The sequence below is a fragment of the Chaetodon auriga genome, chromosome 9, assembly GCF_051107435.1.
Source record: "Chaetodon auriga isolate fChaAug3 chromosome 9, fChaAug3.hap1, whole genome shotgun sequence".
Classification (NCBI taxonomy): domain Eukaryota; kingdom Metazoa; phylum Chordata; class Actinopteri; order Chaetodontiformes; family Chaetodontidae; genus Chaetodon; species Chaetodon auriga.
The window spans coordinates 13,892,615-13,919,794 of record NC_135082.1 but is presented as its reverse complement, the minus strand read 5'-3'; the positions used below and the strand labels follow the sequence as shown (position 1 = coordinate 13,919,794).

General features: G+C 41.4%; 2 protein-coding genes across 2 annotated transcripts; both read left to right on the top strand.

The window, feature by feature from the left end:
* Positions 1 to 4,460: 4,460 nt before the first annotated feature.
* On the top strand, positions 4,461 to 12,142 carry simc1 (SUMO interacting motifs containing 1). Its single transcript, XM_076738346.1, has 10 exons — positions 4,461 to 5,046; positions 6,518 to 7,804; positions 7,949 to 8,196; positions 8,351 to 8,420; positions 8,731 to 8,891; positions 9,467 to 9,559; positions 9,712 to 9,843; positions 10,433 to 10,589; positions 10,854 to 10,938; positions 11,729 to 12,142. The coding sequence occupies exons 1-10, from the start codon at positions 4,912 to 4,914 to the stop codon at positions 11,935 to 11,937; spliced, it is 2,577 nt and encodes an 858-aa protein (XP_076594461.1). The 5' UTR covers positions 4,461 to 4,911; the 3' UTR covers positions 11,938 to 12,142.
* A 260-nt stretch (positions 12,143 to 12,402) lies between these two features.
* cnot6a (CCR4-NOT transcription complex, subunit 6a) lies at positions 12,403 to 24,329 on the top strand. The gene is made up of 13 exons (XM_076738773.1): positions 12,403 to 12,509; positions 13,617 to 13,738; positions 14,622 to 14,808; positions 15,190 to 15,275; positions 15,373 to 15,477; positions 15,695 to 15,763; positions 17,055 to 17,212; positions 18,048 to 18,202; positions 20,596 to 20,750; positions 20,876 to 21,109; positions 22,299 to 22,501; positions 22,672 to 22,880; positions 23,982 to 24,329. Exons 2-13 carry the CDS (start codon positions 13,627 to 13,629, stop codon positions 24,016 to 24,018), a joined length of 1,710 nt encoding a protein of 569 aa, XP_076594888.1. The 5' UTR covers positions 12,403 to 12,509; positions 13,617 to 13,626; the 3' UTR covers positions 24,019 to 24,329.
* The last annotated feature ends 2,851 nt before the right edge of the window (positions 24,330 to 27,180 follow it).

The window sequence follows — 27,180 nt, the reverse complement described above, 5'->3', positions numbered from 1 at the left end:
GCACTTTCTGAAAGTAAAGGAAACCCAGGTAAGTTTTGGACAGCGTTAAATCTTTATCACAATATTACATTTCATCCTGACCCCGTGAAATTCAAAGTTCAACCACTACCTCAGCTGAAAAGAGTTCTGTGTATGTGATGCTTTCACTTCACACTTTATTTCTTCAGGTCATACATTCAAAAATGCTGGATCTCCTCCCTCTGGCTCTGATCAGAGTGCACCTGCTGGGCAAACAAACTTGCCACTCAGATCTTTTCACTGAAGCATTTTACAAATCTTGAAGTGTTTAATGCTCTTAGTATTAATCTAATAAAGTTCATGGGGGCTGATCAGTTAGTGACAAAGCTGTTATTGTTAGCAGCTCCATTTTTGCTTATCTTAAATTGTTAATCTGACTGGAACCAGGAAGCATTCTTGACCAATGGAAGGCAGCCGATGTCCTGCCTTTGCATAAAGGGGTCAGTCAAATGAGGTCAGTAATTATTATTGACCAGTTTCCAAATTTTCATGTTTAAAGTGTTAAAGAAACTCATAAACAAGCAGGTGAGAGCACTTTACCCCAAGACTTAATTTCACAAGCTGCTGTGACAGATAGCTATCAGTCCAGTTTTATGAGTGCTAATAAAAGTGTGCCACAGGGTTTTATTCTTGGACCACTTTTATTCACAGTTTTTATAAATGAATGAGATGAAAACATTCGAAACAGTACAGTTCATCTGTATGCAGACACCATTCTGCAACAACATACAACAGCGCCACCTGTTGCCCAAATAGTTCAAAATTAGCATTTGGATTTCTGTGCTGTACAGCAAACTTTGATCTTAAATTACTGTTATACCCAGATAAAACAAAATGCATGCTGTTCTCTGGAAAACATACTTATAATGCCAATGAAATGAACATTACTAGTCTTACTGGGACTGCAGTTAAAAGAGTATGTTATTATAAATATCTTGGTTTCTGGCTGGATGAAGCATTTTTATAGAAACAAGGCTTCTATTAGTCAAAACTGCAGAAAACAAAATGTCCAGTGAACCTTTTCACCTTTTATGGAAAATTGTGATGTAATTTATATCCATTATTCTGCCTCCGCTCTAAAACCCCCCAGATGCAGTCTATCAATCTGCCCTTAGGTTCACAACTGAGGCTGGTTGTAAAATGCATCGATGTTTACGGGAAAGTTTACGTCTGCAGTCATTAGCAGTCAGAGGAGAACAGAACTGCATTCTGTTGATCTATGAAGAACTTCTTGGCAAACTACCTGAGTATCTCTCATGTCTTCTTAACTATAAATCAAGTTTGCAGTTGGTCCCAAGACTGGTTGTCGAGGATCGCCATGTCAATACTTTGTTTGAGTAACTGGCTCTGAAATATGCAGAAACTCTCAAAACTGGACAAGCTGATCCCCTTTATCCAATTCAAATCTCTCTTGATAGACTTAGAGCAGTGTGACTGTTGGTGTTTGAACTGACGTTGTCTCGCATGCTGTCGTCTTTGGCCTGTTTGTTGTAAAATTTGGATGTGGATATCATTTCATTTCATTTATTGTTTTTCTTTTCTTTTTTTTTTTTGCAGGAGCAGTGCAAAACACATGTACCAGATATAGCAGAAAGCTAATTTTCTGTGTCTTTTGAGTACCTCCATTGTTTGATATGTATTGTACTTTTTAAGATGCAGTGTTCTTTATACGTGTTGTTATCAGGGTGTCATTGCAAAACAGAGCTTGCTCTCAATGGTGTTCCCTGGTTAAATAAAGATTAGATATATTTGTTTCATCAATGTGTAAAAACAACAATTCGGGGGGTTATGTGCGGGACAATTTCTTGGCCCAGCACAGTGATTTCCTGGAGTCACAGCAGCAGCATCAATGGGAGACAAATGTTTCTAAATCCAGCCAAGACATTGTGATCTCACACATAAGCCCATGTAAACTTAATTTTTATTTCAAGTTAGTTCAGACAAAGTAGCTGTACATATAGCCGATAGCACTCGTCACACAGTAGGCAGTTAATACAATACTTAGTTGGTCAATTGATTTTCAGATCATGAATTTTGATTTCACTCTCTGCTTTGAAAAGAGAGACCTGCGTAGTTTTCTGTTTTCAGTCCAATCCTCTTCATAGGTCCCCTCAAATGTGTCCATCTAAAGCCAGCTGGCCTCATATCAAACATCACTGGATCCCAATGCAAGTAACTGCTAATGAGTACAGACGTGCTTTTGTTCACCTTTTAAAACAGGAAACCGCATGCTCTGTTGCTGATAAAGTATTTCATCCTTAATCTGTGTCCATGTATGGGCAGTGGAGTGTGGGGAGCTTCACCTGGGGATTTCAAACATCCCCAGAGCTCTCCCTCTACGTCTCATTGAACTTGGACCGCCTTTTCCATCTGACATAAGTTGGCGTTGTGGTAATATTTGTGTTCTTGGAACTAATGAACTGAATACAATAACATAGACTGACTGACTATAATGATTCGGCATTAACCGCTGTTCTGTGTCTGACATTATTATCCATATAATAACTTGCTAATTTTATCGGACATTTAATAGCATAATCCAACTGGTCTGCTGCATGGCCTGTTTTCAAATTTAGCAAAATATGTGCTCCAGAATTTATATCGTTATGACGCCCTGAGCACCAAAGGTAAAGATGATTTCCATGCCACAGAAGACACTGATGGGAAAAAGAGTCACACACACACACACAATTTATTTCTCTTTGTAACCATGCTAATAAAGTCTTCATATTGCTGAATAGGTGTCAGGAGATTGTGTATGTCTGGTTATGATGACTCATCCTGCCTGATATTCCTCAGAAGGTGTAATGGTTGGAGGCATCTGAGGTTAATACCTCCTTTCATCCAATTTCATGAAAATGCAGCATCAAAATTTACATTTCTTTGGAAAAACAAGCACAAGTTACATTATATGTTATATTCTATCTTTTCCTACAGCATCCCCTGTCCACAATATATATACATATCAAAAAATTGAATTCAGTTTTTTTGCAGAGATATTGTGCTTTACAAAAGGACATCATGAACAAAGCGAGCTGACAACAGTTTAGTGTGCATGTTTTCTCCAGCCTAAGCAATGTGTTTATCACAATTACAGTTTTCTTATCAACTCAGCACACAAGTGCATGTATGTGTCAAGGCTCCCCATCAATAGGAAGCAGCTTTTAATGATGGCATGCATCATAGAAAAACACCCAAAGCTCTCGTCTATAACAGGAAAGTAAGCTGTAAAATAGCATGTAGCACAGGGTTTAATGTGTCATCTGTGGCTGGCTTATGAATACAGAAATACATTACATCTGTTTCCTGCAGTCAACTCGACCCTGTCTCTGTGTTTATATCACTATAACACAAGGGTTTGGATGACACTGATGGTTTTGTCAGTTTTTCCAGTGAGTTCACAGAGTAGCATCCCCAAGGGTCAGAGAAGTAAGAGGAAAACAGACTAAGCATTAGGAATGCAATGTATGTTTGGACGACATGTCTCACTTCATATCATCACAGAGGACCAGCAGACAGCCCCTTTTCTAACAAGAAAAAAAATTCCCTGTCTGTGCTCAAAAGGTGAATAAGACCAAATAAAAACTCATCTGATCTTACGTCAAGTCGTTTAGGGAAATTTCTATGAAGAGTATACAGATGTTTGATTGCCGCAGACCATCCTGTGCACATGGAGTATCTGACAAATTTCAAAATCTTTTTGCACCACATGAGTGCACTCCAGTGGCGATATGTGAGACTACACAATGTTACAAAGGACAAGAGTTGATGTTTATTTATCTTAACAAATGAGGCCTTTGGCATAAATGAAACACATGTGGCATTTCAATGACTTGACTTGTGACAGTGAGACACTTCACTACTCCACTGCACTGACTCTATGTCTTAATAAAAACCTGTGTTTGTTTTCTTCAAGTCACAAGTTTAATTGTTACTGCAACTAATATGGAAAGTAAAATAATAATAATAATAATAATAATAATAATAATAATAATAATAATAATAATAATAATATTTTGAAGAAAATTGTGTGTTAAGGACATAATTTCAGCTTTCCGTGTTTAATCACCATGACTGCTTTTTGTTTGACTGTTTTGTTTGTTTTTTTTTTCCCAATTATACAAATACTTAAATCAATCAGTTTGTCAGAAAGTGAAACTGAAACACTAAATTTTAATCTAGATTGAATTCATCTCTTCAGTAGATTTAATAGTCTGTATTGTGGAGGCTTGTTAAACATTGACATATTGCATTGCTCCATATAAAATATATTTCACTGTGTTTAATTTTAGAACACAATGAAATATATTTCAGGGTAAAGTATATTAGTACAAACTGTGTAAAATAAAAATAAATAAATGATTCGTGGAAATGGTGGCAGACTGAGTCCTCACACTCCTGTACAGTAGGTGGAGGTACCTGCACCCGCGTGGCTGTTCGTCATGCGCCATACTGCAGAAAAAAACATGACAACAAAAACCAGGAAGCTTCACGTTTCAGAGGCGCTATTTCTCAGCTGAACCGAACACATGGCCATCCGGTCACTGGACTTTGTTTTGGGGTGTAGATTTTCAGCTCGCTCGCTTCTTCACGTGCGCGTCCCGTGAATCAGGAAGAATACGATCAGATTGAAGTTCCGGCGGCGTCAGGATAACTTCTCACCGAGGATCTTAACAAGGAAATACCACAAGTCCCAAGCAGCTGCTATTATCCCGTGCTTCCTCCAAAACATGACCGGGAATTCCGCATCACTGTTAGCCCTTCATTCTCCAGGACTGTGGCGCCTCTTATGGGTCTGCTTTGGGTGATGCTGTGGTGAGCCGAAACGGCTAATGTTACATAACATTAGCTGCTGAAGCGTCTGTCTCATCTGAGGTTGAATGAGTGAGAAAAATGGAGGATGTGATTACCATCAGCTCCAGCAGTGATCAAGACGACTCTGATGTGGAAATAATCGGCTGCTTCAGTAACGTCTTGACCTGTGCCGACCCCCTGCCCCTCTCGTCAGTGCGCGTGAACGTCTCACCGGTAAGCTAGCAAACTGGCCCTCTGAAGCTCTGACAGCCAGAGCCTTTGATAAGAAATTTAGTTTGCCATTTATTTGACTTCGCTCGTATGTGGATTTAACATGTATTTATTACTCTTTTCTGGTATTTTGTTATGTGATACGATCGCTGTGTGCACCATCTCCAGCCTACACCGCCTTGTTATTGTTGTTGTCATGTCAGGCTTGTAAATAAAGTTAAAACAAAATACTTTACTGTTAGTGTACAAACTAGCGCCAACTTCCACAAGATGTCGCGGGTTTAAGTGAGCAAAAACTAAGAAGAAGGAGCAAAAGTGGCGTAAATCATAGGCGTGTACATGCTAGCGCCACCGTCAGTCAAGTAGCAAGTTCAACTTCAAATGCCCTCATTGGGTGAGAGTAAGTTTATTTAGCATAATTATCTAACGTTAGCTAGTGTGTGCTTTAGCAAATCAGCTCATGTTATTTTACGACAGTACCACAACTTTAACACATTTTTCCATGGTTACATCTTTTTTACAGGGTTTGCTGAGGTCGTCTGTGTTCACATCAGCATCAATGCTGGCTGTAATTGAGGTTATTTTGTTAGTGAAGAGTTAACCTCTAGTGGAGCAGCAGTATTTAAGGCAGGTGACATGATACTGTTGAAACTGTCAACCATGTCATTTGAAGAGCAGTCATAGGTGTGTGACTCCGATGATCTCATAATATTGCAGAACTTTGCTTCAGCCTTGCCATCAGTGAGTCTCTTTTGAACCAAAAATTCCCTTTTAGTCTTTGCTAAGATTAGTTTGGCATCAAACAACACACAGTGAAATAGGTCATTCTAATACAGAAACACTGACAGTGTTTAACCCTGCTGTTATTACCAAGTCCAGAGTGTTACCACGCTGATGGGTGGCTTCATTTACGTGTCAGGTGAATTCAAAGATGTCCAGTAAATTCACAAGCTCCATATCTTTGAGTCACTCTTTTTGTTGATATGAAAAGTTGATCTGTCATATCTAGTGATAGCAAGTGCAGTCAGCTCTGAGAATTGTGGTCAGTACAGTGTAATGATGAGCACATAATTCTGCTTTGGTATTCAAAATGATGTAAATACACCCAGGTCTATGTCATTACACACAGCCTGAAGAACGCTGCAGTCCCTCCTGCTCTCCTCTTTTGTCTAATTGACTCATAAAGATTAGGATTTGGAAGACAAGCCTCTATCAGTGTTTAGTATCAACTAAAAACAGAAATTGCTAATTATTTTCAATGATCAGATCATTCGCGGTATGAATTCTGTAGCTTTAGATTTCTCCATTCATCTGCGTACCATGTTACAGCTTCAGCAGTTCTTATTGTAATCCAGAATGTCAACATACAATATTCTAACATTGGTGGCTCAAAAATGATTTCACTCTTTAACTGTTTTTGAGAAAACTTGATGATCACAGCACTTATTGACGTATTTTTCGTTTTTTTTTCTAGTCTTACATTAACCTCTCAGATTCAAGATGGAGTCTTCCAGAGCTGACGATGCAGAAAAGACTAATAGCAAATGGGACAGAGCCAAAGACAGAGAAATTTCCGGAAGATGACTGTCAGATATATACAGGAAGTACAGACAGAACACAAGCTTTAAACACACAAGACTTTAAGTTTATAAAGAGCTCTTCAAGAGATCCACCTGTTTTTGCACTACAGCAGGACTGTGGCAACCTAAAGCCAAAGCGGAGCCGTTTGGATTCCCAAACACAACACCAAAAACAGACTGATAAAGCACATCATCACACACCAACAGTAAAACTAAGGCGATTGCCTTTTCTTGAAACTCATGTCACAGAACTTAAAACATTAAGGTGTTCTGTTTACTTGACCAAAGATTGCACACAAATGTCACTGCAACCCGGACAACCGGACAGCAACAGTGATGCACTGGAATGCTTTAGTACTTTGACGACAACTACCGCATCCAATGGGCCTCACAGGGAGGCTTCACTGGATGAGTCTCCTCCGAAGGTGATTGAGTGTCTTTGCAGACAGGAACAACAAGTGAACAGTGATGAATTCACAAGCGCACAGTTCAATAGGAAAACATGTCTGCATCTACGGAGCCCAGCTGACTCTCACTGCTCAGATGCACGAAGCTCAGTTGCAACCTCAGTGGAGCACATCACACGTGAAGACGAGAGGGATGCCTCTCGCTCATCCATGATCATCCCTTCTCCAACATCATCTCAGGATAAAGCACAAAAAGAAGTCTTCCGCTCCAAACTGGAACAACTGGAATTCGACCAAGCAGACTTGAGACCAAGCTGTCTCTCCGATCACTCATCCCTGGACTCTCCTGCTATGGGACTGAACACTTCTGAGCCTTTTGACCTCGACTCTCTGTCTCACAGGCGTCCCACATCTCATAACCTTATGAGACAAGTTGACCCAACACCCACATCTGAACATACACCAGCTGAGTGGCAGTCAGAGGTGGTTAATGTTGATGAGGCCTCAAACAGCTCAGACCACTTGCGCTGTAGCATCCCGAGTGAATCTGCTTTGTCAGTATGGAAAAGTGAGGACTTGGACGATGAATCTTGGACTGGGACATATGCAGGAGATCTTGGAGTTGACAGTCAAGTGTCTGTTCTTTGGCAAGAGGGGAGAGATGAAGAAGAGAGCAGATTTGACGTGGACTTCAGGTTGGCCAGTAGAGAGGACAGGCATTTTGTGTGCCCAGTCACACTCAGGAAAATCATGTCTGGACCAGCTCAAGACCTGGTGAGTGACGTTTCTCCAGATGTTTGCTCTAGATTTTTCTATTTGTTCTTTTGTCCTCTTTAAACATCAAACATGATTATTTACAAGGCTGAATGGACAGTATTTCTTTCCCTTTTCATGTTTTTTGTTTATTTATTTTTTTAGATTGATGAGCACGGTGAAGATTTTGGAACTCCAGAGGTGCTATGTCGTCAGAGCCTGAACCTGGTTTACAGCACCATAGATGTGAGCTACCCAGAGGGCACTTTGGAGCTCTTGTCTGACCTAATACGGCCTGGTTACTATCCCCCCAAAGACATCACCCTCCACCTGCTGAGTGGCATTCTGCTGGACCCGCAGTGTCCTTATCACCTGTGTGTACAGGCCTTCAATCTGCTGACAAGGACGCAGAGGTGAGGGAGCCAGAGGAATAACAGTTAATAGTAATGTCTTATTTGTGGCCTTTCCTATTTAATTTCTTAAACTGTCCTTTACATCGTCGCTTCAGTCTTATCTCACAGCTTTCCTTCTTTGTATTCAGAGATTAAAGCTGCTTTCTGATTGCAGACACCACATCGCTGACAAAACCACAGTTCCTTGGGACTGGGAGTTGTTGACCTCCGTCATGGCCAATCAGGTACTACGACAGGCAGCAAAATGTGTGAATTCACAGTTCAGCTTGGTGATATCAATATATGGTACCATTAGTGTTATTCAGAAAGATCATTTTGAAAGGGATTTTAGATAAAATATGGAAAAAAAAAACTTATCAGTATATTCTGGATGCACCAAAAGTAATCTCCAAAATATTTTAGCTTCATTTTTGACATCAACATTGGTGAAAATATTTAGATATTTTTTTATGCAGACGTATTTACAGCTGAACGTCTATTTTGTGATTTCAGAAACTGACATTTCTTTTATTTGTGCACCTCTCGGTGCTGTAGGATCACACAAAGCGGCATCGATGTGAGGTTGTGCGCATGCTGCTGGAGTATGTTGTGCAGACTTTGGAGGACGACTTCCGGGCCAAACGCTCTGCCTCTGCACTCCACCACTCCATCGCCAAGGCAACACTGTCATGTGATCTGCACTTCCCTCGCATCAGGTGAGTTCGGTTAACGGGGGCCCGGATCTTAGAGCAAGATCAGAGATAGATAATATACACTTAAATCCACTTTTTTTGTACAAAATTATAGTTTTGTGATGCTGTTGAATTTTGTTTTACTGTATGTAATAACTTTCAAATTCATCGTCTACACTCATTTACATAATTGGAGTGGACAAGATATTAGAAATACCTCTCAGTATGCTGTATACTACACAGCTAACCTGCTTCAGAGGATGTTTAGATCAGAGGATCTGATCAAAATATATAAATTGACCTCACAAGTGATCATTCCAACACATAGTCTTTCATACAGCAACAATCGATAATCAGATTTGTGACAGTGGTTATTTCAGATTACCAGTTACTAGATGTCCTGAAGCTAGATGATTAAAACAGACCACCCAAAATTTAAACTCTCTTTGCGATACAGACCACATTACAACATCTGTAATAAATATTACAAATTACTCCAGGATGACCACATTATTGTACACGGATAGCAATTAGTACAAGATTCTGTGTGTGTTTTTCATGTGTTAAGTCCTGTTGATGTTTTTTTCCTTGTTTTCCAGGGATGTCATGAAGTGGCTGTTTTCTGCCATCATGAAATCAACAGAACCCAGAGAGAGTAATGAAGCTGCCAAAGAGAGAGATGAACAAATCAGGTTAATTACAAAGAAAAACCTTTTTTATAATGAATTGTTGACTTGAACAGAGGGGAACAACTGGAATGTAACTTTACTCGTGTTTATATGCATGTTATATCCTCACGAGTGTTTTTTCCACATTCAAGTGTTTGTCCCTTGGTCCCCTGCAGAATGGTGTCCATCTTGCAGCGGATGCTGTCCTTGGCTGTGGAGGTGGACCGCACTCCAGCTCTAAACTCGGCCAAGCTGTCCCAGGAGCTCTTCCATATGGTCATTAGCAACATACGTCTACGAGCACACAGGTGAGGAGGAGATATGAGACAGGTGAAAGTAAGCAAGAGAAGCAGTTTTGTGTCCATTAAAGGACCAGTGTGTGGGCTTTAGTGGTGAGGTTTGCATGTTGCAACCAACAGAATATTCCTTGCCTCAGCCCTCCTCCAAGCATGTAGGAGAAGCTGCGGTGCTCTCTAGAGCCAGTGTGTGCTTTGTCCTGTCTGGGCTACTGTACTGAAACATGGCGGAGAAACATTGGGGGCTATTTTTAAACATCTTAGAGTCTTTCAATTTAAGAGGTTTTTTTTATTTAAGTGTGAATTAAAACGAAACTGAAGGCAGCAGGTAAACCAGGCAAATAAATTTCAAAGTGTATATCATAAAAAGGTCCATTAATGAATGGAGTAACAAAAAAAAAATTACATATCGTTAAATCTTTTTTTAATTTCATGAATGTATCTTTTAAAGAAAGGATATTTGAATAGATTTTTTAATGCATCAGCCAACTTATTCACGATTAAGCACAGAAAAAAAGGATATAATCATTCCAGTGGCACACTCTGCCTCTTTCCCCTAGTTTTCCGAGCTGTCATTGACTAATGTGTTTCTGACACCCAGGATGTTGTTGCTGGAGAGCCTGCAGAGCAAGCTGCTGAGATGTAAGCTGTTGGAACATCTGTTGGACTATGCATGCCCACAGAAAATCTCTCTGCCCATGTCGCTCAGTCTTCTGCTTCACTTTATGAAGAACTGCACTCTGGCTCCAGACCCTATGGTGAATATCACTCTTGTGTCCTGCTTTCATCTTTACCTTATCGGCCAAGCTTCACATATATATATATATATATATGTTATAAGAATAAGTGATTTACAATGTATTTGTACATTTATCAGAAAAAAAAACTTGAAGAATTAAAGTTTTAAGTGACTGCCCCCTTTAGTTTTCCAGGGAGATATCTTTGATTTATTTTTTGGAAATGTAATCCTTCAAAGTTCACAACAACAAGCACTGCAACTGATCCATGACTGTATTCTCCAGGATGGTGCTGAAAGGTGGCAGAGGTGGGAAGAGTTGGTCCATCTCCTCTGGATGTTGCTGCTCAGCTATAATAAAGCAATGAAAGGTGGGATGTGTGTAAATACCAGTGTACTGTGCAGCATTTGCAGCTATTATCATGAAATGAGTCCCTATAAATTCAGTATAATTGAAGAGAACATTGTCTCAGAAGGAAACAAATGCTCATTATACACATTATCAGATGTCTTGTTATTAAACAAATATTTTAAAAAATGCGGTGAGTCGGGTGATCTTATCAGAATCGAAACCAAGATCATGAGAAAGCCAGCATTCCAGTACCCTGCTGCCAGGAAGCAGACAGTGCTCGGAGCCAGTGGGAAACCACAGACACCAGTGAATGTGCAATATGTGGTGCGATACCATATGGGATTGTACTGAAGTGTCTTATTGGAATCATTTTTGCACAGCAGAGAAAGAAAAAGGGTGAAGCTGAACCAGCTGAATCCTGATCACCTCATGTCTTTCATCTCTTGTGGGTGTATTCAACTGAATGATTTTCTTTATGTGACTATATGCCAGATTTGTGCAATACATACAATAGTGGTGAACCTATGCCTGGTCCTTTTTCATGTGTGTTTATTTTTGTATTGTCATTCAATTTAAATTTAATTTGTTGTAGTCTCTTGTCATTTCAACACTGATTTTAATCCTAGATAGTATCTCTCCTGTGGAATGCCTCTAAGACCTAGGTTATATTAGCTCTTTTATTCCCAGTATAGCAAATAAACATTATAAGACTGCATATTAAAACAGTTCAACAATATTTTAAATGGCTTTACTTGACTCTCCTAAGCCCACTTTGGTGACTCCTGACTTCTTTCATCTGTTGCACCCAGGCTATCTGTGTAGCTCCGTCACTGAACAAAGAGGCGGAGGCCCATTGGTCTATAAGCGGGATGATATGCTGTCCAAGCCAACTGTTTGTGAAGCTGTGGAGGCCTTCCTGTCCAGATCTCAGGCTGATCTCGGCCAACCCCTACCCCTCCATGTGGAGGAGTCACTCACTTATCTACAGGATTACCTGCTGGATGTCTGCCAGTGTTGAATTAAAAAGCTATTTGTTCTGCTCATGTTCTTGGATGAATACTAAAGCATTGTATTAATTTAAACTTTTATATGTTTGTTCAAGTATTGGTTGACCTGTACAGTTTTTGTATTTTGAATAAGGCTGTGCCTTGTTGGTTCTGATGAAGTTAAAATGTATTAACATTTGGCTTGTTTTAATAAATTGTATTGTCTGAGTTTTCTTTAAGCATAGTCTTGGATCTCTATACACATGCAAGTATTACACCATTACTTTGATAGACTACAAAGCGATTGATAAACTGGTATTTCTGCTAAATATGCATTATTTGAAAATAAGCCACAGTAAATCGAGCTCTGGTGTCCTATCCATCCATGTCATGGTCCATCACTCATCACTTAAGGGTTTTATTTACTCTGGCTCAACAGCTGGTTGGACCGTCTACACGCTGACCAATAGGATCAAGCGCTGTTATCGGCAGAGAAAAAAAAATCCTTACAGTCGCCATGATACAGCAGCGGAAACGGGAGAGAAGTAGCTAGAAAACAAAAGAGAACACGCAGTCGTCCTCGCGATTTGGTATGCTCTTGCAGGTAAAAATGAAATCCTTTCTTTCAGACCTGAACTATTTCACTCATTTCACGCAAATCATATTTAGGTATTTAAAGCGATGTGACCATTTTCCGACGTAGGACTTATTTGAGTCGGAAGTCGGTCAGCTTCGAATAATTGGGATCTGTTAGCTTTTAGCTAGCAAGCTAACTCCAGCTAAGCTAAATAGCTCGCAATTGCTTGCAAACCCAGCATTGTGCAGCTTTGTGAGCTCGTTTCCTCAATGTTTATCTCGACGATAGTGGTTCTTGCTACTGGAGGCTAGCTAGTGGCAGCTAACTAATGCGCTGCTTTGTGGCCTAGTGTTAATGCGCAAGTCAGTGCTTTGCTATTATGTAAACAACAATTGTACAGTGTCTTTTAAAACCATTTTACACATTTTCTACTAACCCCCTTGGGTATGGCATCAAAGCTAGCCAATCATTCAATGTCACTAACTTCGCGTGTCGGTTTTTTGTCTTGATAGTTAGCTAGCAAGCGAGCTAGCGTTAGCTATTTAGCGTTTGTTATGCATAGTTTGATAGCTACCTATTTAGGTTAAGCTAGGCTAATCAGCTAGCGACAATGAGTATAAAACCGTCCAATTTGAGATAGCGTTAGCTATTTTTACTTTTCTATAGAATGTAATGTCATTTTTACATCTTTGGCAAATTAAAGGTTTACACAGTTGTTTACAGCTAAGTCTAACATGAAAAATACTGCACCACGTTGCTGATCTTTACGTTTATTATGTAACTCTAATCAAATCATAGCCTTCGTAGGAATCTGTTCAAAATTAAATTTGGCTTGCATTATAAACGGCAGCACCGCGTTACTTTTATCATATCTTGATAAAAACGTGCTCTGTATTACTGGTAAATGTTACTTTCGATGTCTTTAGCCAGCATGTGTACATGTGTTAGCTTGCGAAAGCACTCAATGGAAATTTAATTACCTGTTAGGATAGACCCATATTCTCTAACCTGATTGAGAGTGTTCTGTGTTTAGTTTCAGTCTAGAATTAGCACACTGCTTTACAGTGGATGGCATATTGGGAGATCTTTTACTATGGTCATGACTGACATTTACATTCAGAACTATCTTTGCAGTGTTATAGGAATGCCCAAGGAAAAATATGACCCGCCGGATCCCAGGCGGATGTACACAATTATGTCAAGCGAGGAGGCAGCCAACGGGAAGAAGTCATACTGGGCTGAGCTGGAAATCAGCGGTGAGTATTGTCAGGGAGGTCCTAGTTTGTAAATAAGGTTGCTATATTTAATTTGCACTGCTCACATACATCTTTTGATGTTGTCATAGAGCTTAATCATATCTTCTTTTGTCCATCTTCCTGTCATGTCAGACTTTTGCGCACAGGTAATTACTGGAGCTTCACTCTTGAAATACGATGTGGGTACGCCACTGTAGCTCTGCACATGGCAGTCCCATGTAGAGCTGTGGCAAAGGATTTTTTTCATGATCTGTCAATCATTTTTTTGGACTAACTGCTTGACCTATAAAATGTTGCTGAATGTTGATCACAGTCTCGCAGGGCCCAACATGACATTTCTTGTTTTGTTCCACTGGCTGTCCAAAGCCCAAAGATATCTAGTCTATTGCCATGGAAAAGTACAACAATCAGCGTGTCTCTGCATTTTAAGCTGATCAGAAACTGGGGCTAGTGTGTCTTGGACGTGCCTCCTTCAAAAATGAATTTTAAAATGCATCCATTATCAAACTTGTTGGCAGTAAATTTTCTGTTGATTGATTAATTGATTAATTGACTTATCAGCTCTTGTCCCAAACTGGATTTTGCAGGGTTAAAAATAGGTCCCTGTAAAATAACACCGGAGAACAACACGGCAGGCATAATTGACAGTTTAAACATGATTTTGTTTGTCTATGTGGTCTGTCATATTTTAGGAAATGAATGCAGCCCTGCAATTATGGTCAAGTATCATCTTAATCATTGTAAAATCCATGAAACCATGTTGACCTTATCGGACCAGTGGAAAACATGTTATTCCAAGGTTTCCCTGTGGCACGAAGGAAGTAATGGTTGGGTGCTGGGACTTAATTCTCTGATGTTTGTCCGTTTCCAACCGTCAATGCAGGCCGAGTAAGGAGTCTCAGCACAGCCCTGTGGTCTCTCACCCATCTCACTGCCCTGCACCTCAGTGACAACTCATTGTCACGCATCCCGCCAGACATTGCCAAACTACACAACCTGGTGTACCTGGATCTCTCATCCAATAAGATCAGGAGCCTGCCGGCAGAGCTCGGCAACATGGTGTCTCTCAGGTGGGTGATTCGGGCTGTACGTTTACCCTTTAATTCAGATACAATGGAAAGAAGTACCTGTCACAGGGTTGGTCTTGATTGTGATATTAGCACTCACACATGCTACACATGGGTGCCACTCATGGCAATTTGGATTTTTCCTTGAATCATATATCCACTGGATAGCTGCCACTTTGTTTTTGGCTTTCCATTATTATTCTGTCTATTGGTACATTTCAGTTTAATGTGAAGCACCACATTAACCACCAATCTAAAGTTGGCAAGCATGCCATAGACGTTCTTGATAGCAGCTATTTAGTAAAGTTTTCAAAAGGTAATAAAGATGGTTGTTTCTCTGGAGGGCCGGTTTCTAATGATCAAATTCCACTATGTCCTCCACAGGGAACTGCTTTTAAATAACAACCAGTTGCGGGTTCTGCCATTTGAATTGGGGAAACTTTTTCAGTTACAAACACTGGGGTTGAAAGGTGAGTGGCTTATCAATGTGTTTTGTAGCCATTCCAGCCTTGAAATCCCATTGTTCTCTTAGCAATGATTCAGCCCGCCCTGCTTTTCCTTCACCAGGAAACCCACTTGCACAAGAAATTATGAGCCTTTACCAGGAACCTGATGGCACGCGGAGACTGCTCAACTACTTGTTAGACAATCTGGCAGGGGCTATCAAGCGCAGTGAGTCCACCCTCTCTCTGGCAGTTATGAGACTGGAACAGGAATTGCATGTTGCAAACTGTTTTTATTTCCCCAAAAGATTGGCCTGTCAGTGTATATATGGATGGGAACATTGTGAACCCAACAGCTTATGTGCCCTTAAATTTATTGAAGTCATTGTGTGACATTTGTGTTCAAGTCATCACCCATATTGAACCATTTTTTTTCCTCTGCTTAGTACCAACAGAGCAGCCCCCAGCTCGGTCATGGATCTCACTCCAGGACCCAGACCGGACGTGGCCCTCAGGTAAGGATAACTGCACCAAACATGACCATGAACATGTATCTGTTTGGGGAAAATTAAAAAGCTGAGAGGACATTTTCAACATACGTCTCGTTGTTTAACCTGAGCAGAGCTAACTTATCAAACGTTTTTTGCAGAACGAGCAGTAGATCTCACGCCTATGTGATTTGGTAGTACCGTTCTCACCATGGGAGCTGTCTCTTAAACCATGTTTACACACTGACATTCACACTGTATGTACGGCTCCCCGGTTTCAGAGCGAGCGAGTGGGCGTGTTGATGGCATTGCACGATGTGTAATTGCTTCATAGTCTTTTCTGCATTCTTTCCCCCCTTTCGCTGATTTTGCAGTACGTCCAAATACATGTAGTATTGATGTCAACACAAAAACATTCATCATTATGTTCAGCATTATGGATGAGTTCTCCTCCTGCACGCTCGACCCAGGCTCCACCCCTCGCCTAAACCTAATGGAGTATTTCCAGTCAGTGAAAATGCGTGTGACGCTGACAAATGTGCTACATGCATGAAAGGGCAACTCTGGACAATGTCCGGGACTGATTCTGTGGGCATTGTCCAGAGTTCATATGAGAAAACAGCTTTTTTCTGCTATATATTCAGGGCGCTCAGTGCGATGCAGCAATCGAGCTGCCTCGCACGGTCACATGATTTGGGCAGCAGGACTGTTTACCACGTTCTCACATGGCGTGAGAGTGACAGTTGGTGACAGTAATGCACCTCTGTTGCATGTCTGTTCTCATTTGTAACCTTAAAGCTTCTATTTTGAAAGAAAGTTAGTTTTACTGTTTTGTGTCTTTTTGTTTTTAAACTCAAGCGTCTAATGTTTGGCCGTTTTTGTTATACAATATACAATATATAGAATATACACTATCCCAGTGTTTCCACTGGGCTGAGCATTTACTCATGTTGGTGGACCCTGTTGGGGGGTAGCCATAACTGTTTTGACTGACTGAATGCTCGGTGTATCATTTACAACTGCAGGTGATTGCATGATTGTATGGCTTTAAGAAATCTATTTGGATGTGTTGCCCAAATTCTGTTTTTAGGAAACACAGTACAGAGTAGCATAGTGTTAACCCTCGTTATAAAATACTGCATACATAAAGTGGATGTTTTCTGCGTAGAGGCAAGAAGAGTACAGAGTAAAGGACAGAGCAGGACTTTATTTTGGTCATCTTAAGTTTAAGGCTAATAGTCAAACAAGTGTGGCAGTGTATGTTACCTTGAAAGTGAACCAAAAATCATCAGCTTCTTTTACATTTTTCTCCCCTCAGCACTGTTCTCCGTGATGTGCTACAATGTGCTGTGTGATAAGTACGCCACAAGACAGCTATATGGCTACTGCCCCTCTTGGGCTCTAAACTGGGAGTACAGGAAGAAATCCATCATGCAGGAGATCCTGGGCTGCAATGCAGACATCGTCAGTTTGCAGGTGAGAAATGGACGCCAAAGCATGCCTTAAGGTTCACGCAGAAATGAATGTTTATTTTATGTCAGAGTAGATCCAGCAAGGGAAAAGAAATTTGGTTGGGTGGTGGCGGCGGGACCGACACAATAAAAGCAACACCTGTGAAGTGTTGTGCAATAAATGCTCCCTTTGTGAAGCCCTGTGTTCAGTGTTAATGCTGCGTTAACACTGACCACTGGTGTGTGACCATTTTCTCATTTTCCTGGAATAGGTCAGAATGTTTTGCAACTTATCTTAGAAAGTTATTACACTATTTGCATAATTTGACTATTTTGTGATGTGTGGAGGTGCGTTTTGGGAGGGTGCTGAGATCTTGGTTGATCTGTGTTGGTAGGTTCTGTCATTTATCTCTTTTAATGTGTTTTTTTTATCTGAATTGTTTTTGTGTCTCTTTACAAGGAAAACATTAAAATGTGAATACAATTTCAAGAAAGAACTGGATTTTATATCGACCCATGTCACAAGGAGCAGGGTTAATGTGTCTCTCTTTAGAAATCCGTAAAGGATCTCTCGCACACAGATGCTTCTTTGTATTCATCAATGCAGAATTACTCCCACACTTTTGCCTTGTTTGCCTTTATTATTGTATCTGCTCTTCCTTCTGCACTATTTTTCAGCTGTAAACATTTTTATTGTTTCAACTTGTGCAAATAGTCATTTCAATGAAAAAGTACCTCTGTCTGTCTCTGTCTCCTACTCATGGAAGGAGGGGGGATGTTTGTTATGCTTCCATGACTGTCAGCCTTTCCTGTTGTCCATCCTGACACAAGTTTTTTTTTTTTGTTGTTGTTGTTTACAGGAAGTAGAGACGGAGCAGTACTACAACTTCTTCTTGCCTGAACTGAAGGAGCAGGGATACGACGGGTTCTTCAGTCCAAAGTCACGAGCCAGGACTATGTCAGAGTCGGACCGCAAACACGTGGACGGTTGTGCAATTTTCTACAAGACAGAAAAGTATGTACCTCCAGTTTTGTAGCTACTGTAGTTGTGGCCTGTATCTCTTTTTGACGAGCTTAAATATTTGTTTGTTAAATCTTTGTTACAGTTAAACATACATTTAAAGATTTCTGTGTAGAAATGCTGTAATCACTGGCTTGTCGTTGAAGATAGTCCAATCACACAAAAGTTCCAAATGAAGTCCAGGTTCTGCTCATCAAATTAACAACATTTACTAAAATTAGACTAAAATTAAATCTTCAAATTAGTTGATGTATAGATAGATGGATTGATGTAGGATTTTTCATTTCACTGGATATCTGGCGAATAGCTTAATGTCCGTTTGTATCATAGGAGGTAACCTTTTCTTTGTAGAATAGCACCTGATATTGTTGCCTGAGTGATTAATACAGATTGACTGCTGTGCAATTACAGTTGATCACTAAGCTTGTGAGATTTTCCCTGCATTAAACATGTGCAGTAATTCTCACAAAGACGTTATGTGTTACATTGTGAGCCTTTCACTCCAGGTCCAGACCGTAATAGTGGGAAACTTAACTAAATTATTTTTAGACTTTGGTATGTTGATGGTGTCTAGTTTTTGTTGAGGGGTCTATCAGCTGAGTGGAGTGACCACTGCTGACCTATCTAACCAGTTTGATGACCCAGCAAGTGAGAAGGACTGAAGTTTTTATTGTAGCCTTCAGACAGTGATGACATTGATCATACTCATCTTGGTAAAGCCTGTGTGTCAAGTCCCCTTTTATCTGTGTTTACTCTGCTTTCTCCCTTGAATACAGTTTTAGAAACAGTTCATACTTCATTCACAGCTGAATACAAATGCTAGACCAATGGTGTGTTTTTAGACTGGATGCTAAGGGCGGACATTGACTGCAGTGTTCAAGTCGGCTCTGATTTGTATCATAACCACAGATCTTTTATCCACATTTTGAGAGACCTTCTTCTGAAAATGTTGCATAAACATACATGTTAATTGTGGAATATGAAAGTGGTTGCGGGATGTCATGCTTTTATGAGTCTGCCATAGCTGCTTTCAAAATGCAGCACAAATCAGACCACATCATTGGTGGGACATTTTAAATACAAGTTGAAATAACAGATTGGGTTTGTTGTGGTCAGTCAATCCTGAACTGTTCAATTTTGGATTTATCTTAAAGGGTGCCCTGCTCATTTTACAGTCTGTTTATAGGTATTTGGCAGTGGTACTGGATATGAGAAATAAGTTGTTTAAAGCCTTTTGTGGCTCCAGAGGGAGCAGTGTGAAGTCTGCATGAATTTCCTCTAAAGGAATTGTAGTCAGAAAGAAGTGAGAGTTACCAGCCTGCTCCTCATCTCTGCTTGAGGCGAGCAGCCACGGTAATCTTTTCTCACACAACACACAGAACCTCTGACTGAATTGTTGGTGGGCAACTTGCATTGTGAGTAATGTAGGCATCTGGTTTTGACAGGGAGGAACGTGTGGAATAAAAAAGACTTTTGTTCTGTTGCTTTGATTCTGGCCGGCTGAGTCAAGCCGTGCCACATTGATTTGTGTTTCTAATGCCAGTGTACAGTTTCCAGCGCCACTTTACACACGGCAAGTTGTGCCAAATCGTGGCCGAGATTGGAGTTGGGCCAAAGAGCGCCCGACCTGCCTCCCAAACAGATTGCCGTGACATCTCCCTGACCACGGCCAACCCACGATGACCCCCCCCTTTTCCCACCCTCAAACAAACGGGTGTTGTGAGACTTAACTCATGTCTGTTCAGGAGGTCAGAGAGAAAGACATTTTTTGAAAGTCTCTTTGTGTTCTGCTCTCACATGTGACGCACCGAGTCAAACCAGTAGTGACTTCGAGTTGCTTTGAGTTTTGATCAGTGTTCTTTCAGTGGCTAACATAGTATTCCTCGAAGGCTGAAGCTTTAAGTGTTGGTGAAATGGCAGCAATGCAACCCAACTTGAGATAAATACAACAGCAGGTTTTTGAAGCTTCATCCACACAGCAGCAGGCAATACAGATCTCTGTATTTTGCTGAAGTGTCATTAGGTTGAGCAGACACTATCAGCCATATAGATCACCACTCACAAAAAACAATAAATAAGGGAAATTTTCTTACTGATACGCTGTATTACAATTTATTTCATTGTGTTGCCCTGATATTGAGTAGCATTACAGTTTACCAAATTAACCAAGTGTGACCCAGTCTGGGGAGCGATCTCGATGCATCATGTCAGTAATGTGGAAAAAATAGTGTTATCATGCACGCGCCATTGTAGGACACAGCTACCAGCTTTGAACCAGAAGATTATTATCCATCATAAATTATCTGCTTGTTTTCATTCATTTATTCCCACCACTGCTCACTTGTGTTAAGGCCTCTCTTCTCTCATTTCCCTCCGTTCACCTCCAGGTTCAGCGCAGTGCAGAAGCACACAGTGGAGTTCAACCAGCTGGCCATGGCTAACTCCGAGGGCTCAGAGGCTATGCTGAACAGGGTGATGACCAAGGACAACATCGGAGTAGCTGTACTGCTCGAGGTCCGCAAAGAGATGATGGAGGTCTCCTGTGAGTAGACACCTTCTGCTGGGATTCAAGTGTTTTTAAGATCTGCGAGTCCTGAATTGACTTGATCCATGGTGCATAAATAACTGTTCTGATGGTCGCTTTGTATCACTTCTACCTCCTTTCAGCTGGAAAGTCACTCCACGGCATGGAGAAGCAGCTGCTCCTGGTAGCCAATGCCCACATGCACTGGGACCCAGAGTACTCTGACGTCAAGCTGGTCCAGACTATGATGTTCCTGTCAGAGGTGAAGAACATAGTGGACAAGGCCACACGCAGCCTCAAGTTGTCCTCTGTCTCTGGTGAGACCAATGCCATTCCACTGGTGCTGTGCGCTGACCTCAACTCCTTGCCCGACTCTGGTAAGTAAGCAAGGCTAAATGCAGCTTCAGTGGAATGTAATGATCATGCCCTTCTCTTTCATGGCTGCTTCATCAGTTTAATGAAAAAAAGGAAGGCATAACCCAAATGTCTGATCCACAGCGTTTAAAATATCTTTACACCAATAATTTCTTATGGTACGTGTAGCCCTGTTTGCAAAAAAATAATGGAAGAGAATGATTCCCTGACTCTCAGGTTTTTAAAGCTGAAACTGATCAGGCGCTCAGCAGAAAATGAATCTGCAGCAAAAAAAAAAAAAAAAAAAAAGTCAAAAACAGTGTTTGTAACTTTTAAAACATGACCATCAGAGTTCTTCTATGATAGTAAATAAAATTTATTTGGGTTTTGGAGCATTGGTTGGACCAAACAAGGATTTTGTAGATGTTGCCATTGGCTGTGAAGAATCGTGGTGAACACTTGGTGTTCACCGACAAGTTTCTCCAGTTTTGTCAACATTTTATTAACTTTCAGTTGATGGAGATCTGCAGATTAATCACTACAGTATTAATGTTTTGCAGTTTGTTTGCATGAAATAAAGCCTCTCCTGAAATAAGATGTACCTAGACTTTGCACATATCAATGTAAATTCAGCAGTAACCAAACGTTAAGTGGTAGTCAAGCGATGTGTGGATGGATGGAAAGGTGTACCCACCTCACCTGCATGCATCAAACTTATCGATCCATTATCTCGAGCCGTTTGCTCTTTTCTTTAGCGTCTTGACCTTGTTTCCTTTTCAGCCTCTATGCTAAGGTGCAGCAGTTGAAGGTAAAGTTGTCCTGAAGATGTATTGAAGCTTTTCTGCTTCAACTTGCTGTGTCGTTCACTTTAACCCACAAGATGAGAAAAGACAGGACTTGATTAATATTTCACTCATTTATTTTGGTGGTTGTTCCTGCAAATGTGCCAGAAAGCTTAATTCTTCAGATGCAAAATTGTTGTGATACACAGCATGGCTTTCAGTATCAGGGGGTGACTGATTAGCCAGTTTCACATTACAGCTAATACTGCTAATAACCTACAGTATCCAAAGTGTCTGCCATAAAAAAACTCCGTTTAGCGGTACCTATGGTAATAGTATGAACAGACGTGGTCTGTCGGGACCCTAAAGTGCCACTTGACATTTTCTTGATTCTGATGAAGACGACCCCTCATCTCTCCGCTCTGTTCAGGCGTAGTGGAGTACCTTAGTTCTGGTGGAGTGGACTGCACCCACAAGGACTTCAAGGAGCTTCGTTATAGCGACAGTCTGACCAAATTCAACTGCAACGGCAAGAACAGCACGTCCAATGGCATGATCACCCATGGCTTCAAGCTGAAGAGCGCCTACGAGAACGGCCTGATGCCTTATACCAACTACACCTTCGACTTCAAGGTGACGGCACTGACTGCACATACATGTTTGTGATTGTGGTTGCAGTTGATGATCTTGTTTCTCCGTGAACAAAGAAGTACTTTTAGTAACACTTCACAGCTTTAACTCTGTTCTCCACACTTGCCTTGATGTAGAAGGTGAGGTGACTCCCGTGTTTTTCTCTTTTTCAGGGTGTCATCGACTATATTTTCTACTCCAAGCCTCACCTGAACGTGCTGGGCATATTGGGCCCTCTGGACCCCCACTGGCTTGTAGAGAACAATGTCAGCGGCTGCCCACACCCCCACATCCCCTCCGACCACTTCTCCCTCTTCGCCCAGCTGGAGCTGCTCCTCAACGTGCCCCCCCAGATCAATGGGCTCCATATGCCTTCACGCAGGTAGTGAGTCCCTGCCACATCACCAGGGGGGAGCTGCAACCACAGCCTCTCCCTTTCCAACCCTCCTCCCTCCCACTACCAGCTCTTCCCTCCTCCACAACGGAGGAGGAAGACAAAAAACACAACCTGTAAAATATTCGTACAGTGAGGTCTGGCCGACAGGGATTTCGTATAATGTTATAGATATTCTATATTTTTCTTTTTTTCTTTCTCCGTTTTTCTTTTTTGTTCTTTTTTTAACTGCTCGATTCAGTCCCGTTCGTGTATCATATTTTGTGTTTTGGACTCCCTTTCCTCCAGAGATCCACCCACCCACCCACTTTGCTTCTGTCTTTCAAACTAGAGGGGATGGTAGCTCATTCAGATTTGTCACATGGGGCGCTGTTTTGGTTTAAGAGCAAGAGGAAACTTAGAAGTGGCTGAGGGGACGACGTTCACCTGAAAAGCTCCATGGTCTGCCTGTCTGTCTGTCCTGTATAAACCTGAAACCAGCAAAGACAGCAGACTTGTCAGTCTCAGACTTCCATCATTAGCTTGTGCTCGTTTCCCCCCGTACTCTGGGCAGCCAGTGTACTTTCTCAGTCTTTCTTGGATCCACACGTTTGTTGAGTCGGATGTCGTTGGGTTAGAGCAGCTTTTAGCTGGTGGTTAAGCATCCCTGGAGGTGGATGTAGCGCAGCTCGTATGAGGTGAGATTTCCTGCTGTCATTCTGTGGTGCTGAGGCCTTTTGTGTGGTCACGGCCTCCCGTGGTGCTACAAGATAGTCTACACCTCTGACCCCGGCCCTGGTGCATTAGCTATCAACACCCACAGATGCCTCAAGAAGAAGCAGACATCTGAGAATTGCACCTGCCCGATTTCACATGGGCGGCGTGCAGTGATAATGTGTGAAGGAAGGATACGGTGAGACACTGAGAGCAGCTACCATCCTGTTTGTAGGCTTTCACCCCAGCTCATTTAGTTGTTAGGCTAGTCTTGTGCTTAGGAGCTCATGCGTCCCACGTACCACCATTGTTTGGTCACGGGGCAAGGGAATTAGGCTGATGGGCAAAGCAATGAGGGGCTTTCACAAATCTTTTCTTTGTCTTGATTGCTTTTAGGCGGAGAGAGCGAGTAATGGCTGATACACAGGAGTAAAACCAGCATTCCTCTCACTGTCTGGAGTTGCCTCCCAACTCCACACATGCAAGCTTACACTCAGAAACACACACGCACGCACTTGCATACACACACGACACAGGTAATTTGCAGGCAGATCTGTAGCACTGTCTCCGAGGCCAGTAGTGACTTTCCCCAGCCATAAATTCCATACACAAAAAGCAGTGGTTTTTTCACAAGTGTTTGTACAGAATAGAAATCTAGACTCAGTCTTTACATGATTGTATATGAACCACAAAAGACCTGTTTTCTGGCGTTTTTTGTACTAAGAGTAAATTATGATCAGATTTGAAAAAAAAAAAAAAAAGATTGTATTGTAAACTATGGCTAAATTTTTATCCAGTTAATGTTGAGATGAATTGATATTACCAGCTTGTACAAAAGACGTAAGAAGAGGTTGTTCAAGGCGTTCGCTGTCACTACTTTGCACTCCCTAGGGATGAACTGTAATTAATGTATCAGTATTGTTTTTGTCCCCCCCCCACATACCCCCCCCGTGCTGTTGATTTGATTTGCCAGCATATTGCTGCGATTGTAAATAGACACTGAGTAAACTCTGCCTGTTGCTTCTTGCCCATTAACAAAGCCATTGATCCACACTGCTGCCATCAGTTCAGACAAAAGGACACGCAAGGATGAGTCGCAGCCCACCAGTGACTCCACATCTGTTTATCTATAGATCTCTCTCACACACACACACTCCCACCAGTGGCGTGTGACTGACAAAACCTATATAAATCCCACATGTACAACAAAACATCGTGCCTCACTGTAGCAGTTGTCGTTGTCTTGCACTATTTACATAACGACGAACGCCTGAACAACCTTTTCTCCTTTTATTTTTAAATACTGTTGAGACATTTGTGAAGATTTTATGTCCTTTTATTGGGTTTTGTTAATGTTGATTTCCTTTTTTATTAGCTGTGACAATGTTATGATGATGTGTATATCCTTCCTATTCATTGAGCTCTAGTAATCAGGTATGCTTTCTCAACTGACCCTTTCTGCTCTCCTTAAGGAACACGAGTATGATGTCTTACCTTTATTGGATCCATATTCTCAGATTGTTTTGCACCCTCTTTGTACCTTAGCACAGCTCCATGCCCAGACCCCCCCCGAGTACGTACCCTTAGCTCCTTCCCTGGCCATGAATTTTAAAACTCCTTAAGCCTGTCCATCACCCTGCACCCCCCAATCCTCAACCGCCCAACCTCACACTTTCCTGCCCACTATATTACTCAAGCTGTGTCTGTTATACCTTCGCTCAACCACTTTGTATAGTTCTCTTACCCTTGTCACTGCAGCTATAGTGCCATCTGTGGACCCCCTACCTCTGTATGAGAAAAGGTGGAAGGCCCACTTTGCTCCTGCTTTTGGAGGGACAAGGGGGGAGGGGCAGTTATTCCTCTCTGAAAGCCAGTCGAAGGCGTCGCTATGAATCTAACTTGTTCCATCCCAAGCAATCAGTCAGCGGTGAGCCACGCTTTCTACACGCCACAACAGACGATGAGCACTTAGCAGATTCAGATGCAGCTCCCCTCACACCCCCGTTCCATCGTATTAGCGAATAAAGGTCTCATTAATGTATATGCTGAAATGACATTTTTATAGCGAGAGGGAAGCGAGTAAATAGGAAGTATAAGTTTAGTCCTCAGATCAAGGTCTCTTGTCCCGTTTCTTTCCTCCCGACATGTTTGGTTTTTTTTAACTTTTTTTCCTTTGTTTTCAAATGGAAACCGATGTGTCCATTTTTTTCCTGAATGGCATTAGTATTGTAGTAGATTTAAAGGCTAGCTTTTTTGTAAAGTGTGAATAAAAGATGTATCTCATGTTTCCTTTCTAAAAAGATATTGAATTGTGTTGTTGATGTGTAAATCATGAATTCTATGATGGTGTTACGTTTGCTACATTGTTTTTACTTTTACTCAATACCCCCCCCTCCCCCGTCCCCTCCCCTCCCATAATACTCTTTATTTCCCATCACAAACCAAATCCTCTGTAGAAATCATGACGAGACGCTGTCTTGATGGTTTTATCAGAGGAATCGAATGTTCCTGTTGAAGCCTCGTAGAATGAAGGATTGAGTGCTTATCGGAGGGAAAGTACGTGCGTCATTGGTAAACTTTCAGTACAGGGATATTCACTTTTCTTTCTTTCTTTTTTTTTTACTTTCAGCTTTATGTTGGATGTTGCATGGCACTAGCTGGAGAGTGCTGGTGCCTGTAGGTTAGGGCAGCAGAGCTGTCTTACTAGTGGCTTCAGTTCAGTACTAGAGAACGCTGTTCTGACTGGCGTAAGACGTGTTTGTAAGATGAAGCTAATGACCTGCCGCTGGTCGCTAGACTGGTCCTGTGATGATTTTTTGAGTACTACTAGTCCATCTCGCTCTGTTCTTGTGCATCACAGTGGTTAAATCTGTCACGGTAGCTAGATCCTAGTGATAGTCACTGATTTGACTCGTGAACCTTTTTCCGTTGTCAACTCCCCCTCCTCTTCATCGCTGTCTTGTTAAACCGCAGACTATGGCTTCTGACTGAAAATCTGGCAAATCACCGGGCCGAGTTATGTCACCCTGTAAGCTTCGGCGAGTGATCACATTGTTGGCTTTGTACTTTCCACTGTTGCATTGTGTTTCATAGTTGGCTTGTTAGGCGTAGAGTGGTTTCCCAGGCTGCATCTCTTTGTAACGGTGCACACCAAAGCTGCTTGTAGTTCAGTTCTCTGTTGTCGAGCGAGTTCGTTCACCAATCAATCACACCATTTTTTTTTCTCTTTAAATCTGAATCATAGTTGTCATGAAATGTTAGGGCTGTAAGGAAAGCAAGGTACTTTTGTCCTTTTCCTTGATTCACATGAACACACTGCATCCGTTTTCACGCTCGTCTCTTGTTGGACTTTGGTTTCTCGTTTAAAACGCACCCTTCTCAAAAAAGAAAAAAAAAAAATATCTTGGCAATAATACCCAGAAACATTCAGACACACTCAGAATGGGTTTTTAGATGTTTTATCCGGAAAATGTAGCTATTTCATCTTTCAATCTGTGGTCTCTTTGTTTTTTTTTTCTCGGCTTCTGAACTCTCCATCCTCAACCTTCAAGACCGTTTTGTTACCTGAGCACCTTTTTATGCTTTTTCTCCTCCC

Bases quoted from the DNA above. Each gene is read 5' to 3' on its own strand.
- simc1 (XM_076738346.1), top strand. From the start codon at position 4,912: ATGGAGGATGTGATTACCATCAGCTCCAGCAGTGATCAAGACGACTCT. The intron at 8,197-8,350 runs GTGAGGGAGCCA...TTCTGATTGCAG, and splicing joins CTGCTGACAAGGACGCAGAG to ACACCACATCGCTGACAAAA. The intron at 8,421-8,730 runs GTACTACGACAG...TCGGTGCTGTAG, and splicing joins CCTCCGTCATGGCCAATCAG to GATCACACAAAGCGGCATCG.
- cnot6a (XM_076738773.1), top strand. From the start codon at position 13,627: ATGCCCAAGGAAAAATATGACCCGCCGGATCCCAGGCGGATGTACACA. The intron at 17,213-18,047 runs GTGAGAAATGGA...TGTTGTTTACAG, and splicing joins CAGACATCGTCAGTTTGCAG to GAAGTAGAGACGGAGCAGTA. The intron at 18,203-20,595 runs GTATGTACCTCC...GTTCACCTCCAG, and splicing joins ATTTTCTACAAGACAGAAAA to GTTCAGCGCAGTGCAGAAGC.